This window comes from Otolemur garnettii, unplaced genomic scaffold, assembly GCF_000181295.1.
Source record: "Otolemur garnettii isolate 467f Iridium unplaced genomic scaffold, OtoGar3 scaffold00505, whole genome shotgun sequence".
Lineage (NCBI taxonomy): Eukaryota > Metazoa > Chordata > Mammalia > Primates > Galagidae > Otolemur > Otolemur garnettii.
The window spans coordinates 14465-20518 of NW_003852900.1; the positions used below are offsets into that span (position 1 = coordinate 14465).

Genomic DNA, 6054 nt, shown 5'->3' on the forward strand with positions numbered 1-6054 from the left:
GGCAAGAAGATCCCTTAAGCCCAAGAGTTTGAGGTTGCTGTGAGCCATAATGCCATGGCACTCTACTGAGGGCAACAAGTGAGACTGTCTCAAAAAAAAAAAAAAAAAGTTACATAGTTATAGAAAAAGTTTAGTCCTTATAACAGTAGACTCAGCTTTCTTAAATAATCAAAAACGTAAAAAGACAATGTCAGGCACAGGAAATTATCTTGGTAAAACATAGAATCTTTATTCTGTAGCCCAACTATCTAAAGATAAAGAAAAATCTTTCATAATTACCTATTAAGACCAGACCTATAACCTAAGAAAAGCTTATTTTCATTGGAGAGGACCAAGTTCTAGTTTTGCATCAGTATAATTTTGATATTGAGGCTCAATTTATTATTTTTTTATTTTTTGAGATAGAGTCTTACTCTGTCGCCTTGAGTAGAGTGCCATGGCATCATCATAGCTCATAGCAACCTCAAACTTTTGGGCTCAAGTAATCCTCTTGCCTCAGCTTCCTGAGTAGTTGGGACTACATGAGCCTATCACAAAGCCCTATTAGCAAAAGCTCAGGGTAATCTCGAACTCCTGAGCTCAAGCAATCCACCAGCCTTGGCCTCTGAGAGAGCTAGGATTTCAGGTGTGAGCCACTGTGCCCAGACAATGCTCAATTAAAAAAAAAAAAACTTAGAAATAATTCCTCAGATTCCCCTCAGCCTTAACTTTATATTTTTTTTCTTTTTTTTACAGACAGAATCTCACTCTATTGCCCCAAGCTAGAATGCCATGGCCTCAGCCTAGCTCACAGCAACCTCAAACTCCTGGGTTCAAGCAGTCCTTCAGCCCCTGATCCTAAGTAGCTGAAACTATAGGCTCCTGCCACAATGCCAGGCTAATCATCCTATTTTTTTTTTCAGTAGATATGGGTCTTGTTCTTTCTCAGGCTGTGCCTGAACTCCTCAGTTCAAGTAATCTCTCACCTGGGCTTCCCTGAGTGCTAGGATTATAGGCATGAACCATAGCACTTAACTTTCTATTCATGATAATAAGAATGTTAAAACTTTTTGCTATAAGAAAGACACTTTTACATGGGAATTTTATCCTTATTTACATCCATTTAACTCATTGATTTTTAATAATTATGCCTGGATTTCACATGAAAGTGATACATATACAGCTAGCCATCATAACAAATTGTTTTTCAAAGTTTGTAAAATAGAGATAACAAGCTTATTTTACCAGAAACCTACATAGAAAGTCATATGTTTGTATTGCATTTTATCCTGACTACTCTGAAGACATGCCTGTTTAAATCAAACCAACAATATTATTCACCGAAGACTATTCACATCATGTGAATTTGAAAAGCATTTGCAGCCAGTTGTGGTGGCTCACACCTGTAATACTAGCATTTTGGGAGGCTGAGGCAGGTAGATCACCTGAGTTCAGGGTTTTGAAACAAGCCTGAGCAAGAGCAAGACCCTGTCTCTAAAAAAACAAATAGCCAGGCATTGTGGCAGGCTCCTATAGTCCCAGCTACTTGGGAGGCTGAGGCTAGAGGATTTCTTGAGCCCAAGTGTTTGAGGTTGCTATGAGCTATGATTCCATAACACTCTACTGAGGGTGCAAAAGCAGACTCTGTCACCAAAAAAAGAAAGAAAGAAAATCCTTTGGGTTATTTTCTAAGTGAATACTTCATTATGTAAGCATTTATTTTTCCTAAAGCCAATTAAATAGAGCTCTTCACAAGTTAATTTGGCAATACATAGTTCATTACAAAAGTTCTGAGATACACAAAAATCAAGAAATGTAAAAGCAAACAAAAGAAGCCCTCCTAGCAAAAGTAATAAGCTGAGCAAGTTGAAACTTACACCACTGAGTCAGAAAGGATTCTGTTGACTGTGTTTCATGGAAGTGAAATAACGGACTATAACATGGTGTGTCTTAAAACTTTCACGGTGACTCATGTATCATAAGGAGATAGAAAACTATCAAACATATATCTCACATGCAGACATACATAAACATATAAACAGAAACAGATCTCAGAGATTTCATATAAAAATTTTAGCCATATGCCAGGTGTAATAATATAAAACTCATTGATTTATTAAAGAATATCTGCCTTCAAATTGTTTTTCTGGCTAATGAAACAAGATTTCCTGACCAGATGGCTAAACCTTTTAAATAATTTTTGTTGAAAAAGACTTTTAAGTTTTCCTTTTCCTTTGCTTTTTGTAAAGAACTTTATAAAGAGGAGTATTTTAAATTTATTCACTCCTTTAGATTCCTCTGCATACCAATTAAAGAATATATCCCATTGCTTTTATGGTATTTGGATCCTTTTTTTTCCTAATGTGTTTTACAAAGTGAACAGTTTTATCTGGGTCAAAACTTCCCCACTGTGACTGCTGTAATTCTAAATTGTCCTTGGTAAGGTTAACCCTTTCCCCCCAAAATACACAGCTTCTGTGCCCTTAAATTTTGTGCATAGAGTTAGCCAGATTCCTTAGATTTGGAGGAACCCATTTGCAAAAGGTAATTCCTCAGGCTCCTAACTGAATCCAATTCAGTTAATTATTGAATCTGATTTGATCCTGGACCCAGCCCTGTCCAAGAATTCTCAAGAAACACAAATTGTTGGACTTTGGAATCCAAGAGAGAACTCACCCACAACCTGACGTGTACCTTTATTTGATTATTCAATGCTCCTGAAGATTACTGGATTTTTACTTCAGATCCCACTTCTGACAGCAATCGGTTAAAAAGAAACTTTTAAACAAATCAAACTTAATTTAATAGAATTTATTTGAAAAAAAAACAATTCATGAATTGACCAGCAGCCTGAGCCAATAAAGGTTGGGAGAGCACCACCCAGCTATGTGGGTAAATAGTATTTTTAGAAAGAAAAAGAACTGTGATATAAAGAAATAGCCTGATTGGTCACAACATGATATTTGCCTTCTATGGGAACATTCTGAACAGTTTTCAGCCTGTGATTGGCTGGAAGCTTGGCTTTATGATTGCCTGAGATTCATTTACTTAGTGTAAGAATATATTCTTAGTTAGGTTGCAATTTGTTTACATATTAAGTTAGGTTACAGTTTGCTACATAAGAAGGCAGGTTTAGGCCAAATTTAATTTAATACCTCTAACTTGAAAGTCAGAAACAAAAACAAAAGAATCAGAAAAAAGGAAAATCAGAGGATATGTGCACATGCCCAACATTGATAAAAATAAAAATGGTAATCTTATTAAATTGGCAGTTAAGGCTCGGCACCTATAGCTCAACCGGCTAAGGCGCCAGCCACGTACACCTAAGGTGGCGGGTTCGAATCCCCAGCCCGGACCCGCCAAACAACAATGACGGCTGCAACCAAAAAATAGCCGGGCGTTGTGGCGGGCACCTGTGATCCCAGCTACTTGGGAGGCAGAGGCAGAAGAATCGCTTGAGCCCAGGAGTTGGAGGTTGCTGTGAGCTGTAATGCCACGGCACTCTACTCAGGGGGGCAGCTTGAGGCTCTGTCTCAAAAAAAAAAAAAATTGGCAGTTAAGAGGTAGGTAGTTATAGCCTCAGATAACAGTTGTCTCTGAGGGGATGAGATTGTGGGTGGTATTTCTTTTTTTTTTTTTGAGACAGAGCCTCAAGCTGTCCCCCTGGGTAGAGTGCCGTGGCATCACAGCTCACAGCAACCTCCAACTCCTGGGCTCAAGCGAGTCTCCTGCCTCTGCCTCCCAGGTAGCTGAGACCACAGGTGCCCGCCACAACACCTGGCTATTTTTTGGTTGCAGTTGTCATTGTTGTTTGGCAGACCCGGGCTGGATTCAAACCTGCCACCTTAGGTGTATGTGGCTGGCACCTTAGCTGCTTGAGCCACAGGCGCTGAGCTGGTATTTCTTATTGTTTATATTTTCTGAGCTTTCTGTAAAAAAAAAACCCAACAAACTAATGCATTTTAAGCAGAAAAAAAGATTAGTATGTTAGTGGCTTGGAGGAAACAATTTCAGTAAAACATATTTCTTAATGAATTAATTCCCCCATCTCTTTCCAAAAAGATTATGAAGTTATAATTACAGGCAATGGTAAGAGATAGTCTTGTCAGATACCAGTATAGTAACCAACCATTCTGATTTGTCCAAGACTAAGCATTTTCCCAGGACACCAGACTTTTAGTACTACAACCAGAACAGTCCTACCCAAACTGGGATAGTTGATTACCCTACACTGTGTAATGTGCAACGATCTGTCCATATCACCTTCTCCCTATGAGACTCATACACACTAAGTGAGTTAGGTGAGCCACTCCCATTTAGAAAAGAAAAGGAACTAGGACACAGGGTAGCTCCTTATTCCTTATCCTTTAAGGGAGAGACCTTAAGAGGAAGTAGGCTAGCACTCTGGGAGGCCAAGGCAGGTGGGTCACCTGAGCTCAGGAATTCAAGGCCAGCCTGAGCTGGTGCAAACCCCGTCAAGACCCTGTCTTGAAAAGTGGCTGGGCGTGGTGACAGGTGCCTGCAGTCCCAGCTATTCGGGAGGCTAAGATAAGAGATTTGCTTGCGCCCAAGAGTTTGAGGTTGCTGTAAGCTATGACACCACAGCACTCTACCAAGGGCAACAAAATGAGACTGTCTCAAAAAAAAAAAAAAAAGAGGAAGTAGGCTTTTAAACCATATGCATATATTAATTTGATGACATTTTTAAAGTTTTTTTTTAAAGAGTGGGAATCTAGAATGAAAAATTCAGATGAGGTGCCCCTAGCTCAGTGGTTAGGGTGCTAGCCACATACACTTGGGCTGGTGGGTTCGAACCTGTCCAGGCCTGCTAAACAACAATGACAAGTATCACAAAAAAATAACTAGGCATTGTGGCGGTGCCTATAGTCTCAGCTACTTGGGAGGCGGAGGCAAGAGAATCGTTAAAGCCGAAGAGTTTCAGGGAGGGACGAATGCAAAGGAGGACAAGATAACTTTCAGAATGATGGAAATATTCTATATCTTTATTATGGCAGTGGTTTTGCAGGTATATACAACTATCAAAACTCATTGAATTACACTTTGCCCTGGTGCAGTTTTCTTCCTCTTAAATGGTACCTCACTTAGAAAGAGGGAAAACATGTGCAATGGGGAAGCCGTGTTCTCCACGGAGAGCTCCCACTCAGCACCAGCACCTACTCATCTGCGTATGTAGGCTCTGTCCTCCTTACCTATCTTCCACCCCACCGCTGTCTTGGATCGAGCATCTGTTTGACCCAGCCATCTCCCTCAAGGTGGAACCCAATTCTCTGGGAGGATGCCACAGCACTGAATTGCCCTCTCTGTCCCCAGGACTCCAACCTGTTTGTGCGCAACTGGGACCTCACTCCCTGCTTCCAGAACTCCGTGCTGGCCTGGATCCCCTGCATCTACCTATGGGCTGCGCTGCCCTGCTACCTGTTCTACCTACGGCACCACCACAGTGGCTACATCGTCCTCTCCCGCCGGTCCAGGCTCAAGATGGTTAGGAGCTCAGGGCTCTCATATGAGTTGGGTTGGGACTGGGGGATTCTGCTTTTAATGAACCCCTCCCCGCTCAGCATCCTCAACTGGACAAGTTTCCCCAGCCTCACCTTTCCCGCATCTTTGGGACATGGCAGCCAGCCAGATGGGCCTACAGCCAGCTGAGATACTCCTTGCTTGGGAAAGTTCAAACAAGTTCAGCAGTGCTCTCCCTACTCCCAAGAAACTTCTGGCCAGCACCCTTCTCAGCCCTATGGACCAGGCCCAAGCAAGTCTGGTGGCTTCACATGCAAAGACCCCACCCCAGAAGGACTATATCTGCCTCTAGGGATGGGGGCTCTAACCTATGCCCTGTCCATAGGTCCTCGGCATCCTGCTGTGGTGTGTGTCCTTGGCGGACCTATTTTACTCTTTCCATGGCCTGGTTCACGGCTGGGCCTCTGCCCCCGTCTTCCTTGTCACCCCCCTGGTGGTGGGGATCACCATGGTCAGTGTGGGGCCCAGGATGCTGGGCGGGGGTCTGGGGTGTGGGTTGTGATGGGAGAACCATGGGCTCTGTGGAGAAGGCTGGAT

The 6054-nt window shown here is 42.4% G+C and overlaps 1 protein-coding gene across 1 annotated transcript in view; it reads left to right on the plus strand.

The window, feature by feature from the left end:
* The window catches only part of LOC100947129 (canalicular multispecific organic anion transporter 2-like), a gene marked incomplete at its 3' end in the record, with an annotated part of 32911 nt that overhangs the window by 11579 nt on the left and 15278 nt on the right, over positions 1–6054 (plus strand). Inside the window, exons 2-3 of the mRNA XM_023509154.1 lie at positions 5311–5481; positions 5843–6006. Of these exons, the coding sequence (XP_023364922.1) occupies positions 5311–5481; positions 5843–6006 (335 nt within the window). The remainder of the gene's footprint in view (positions 1–5310; positions 5482–5842; positions 6007–6054) is intronic.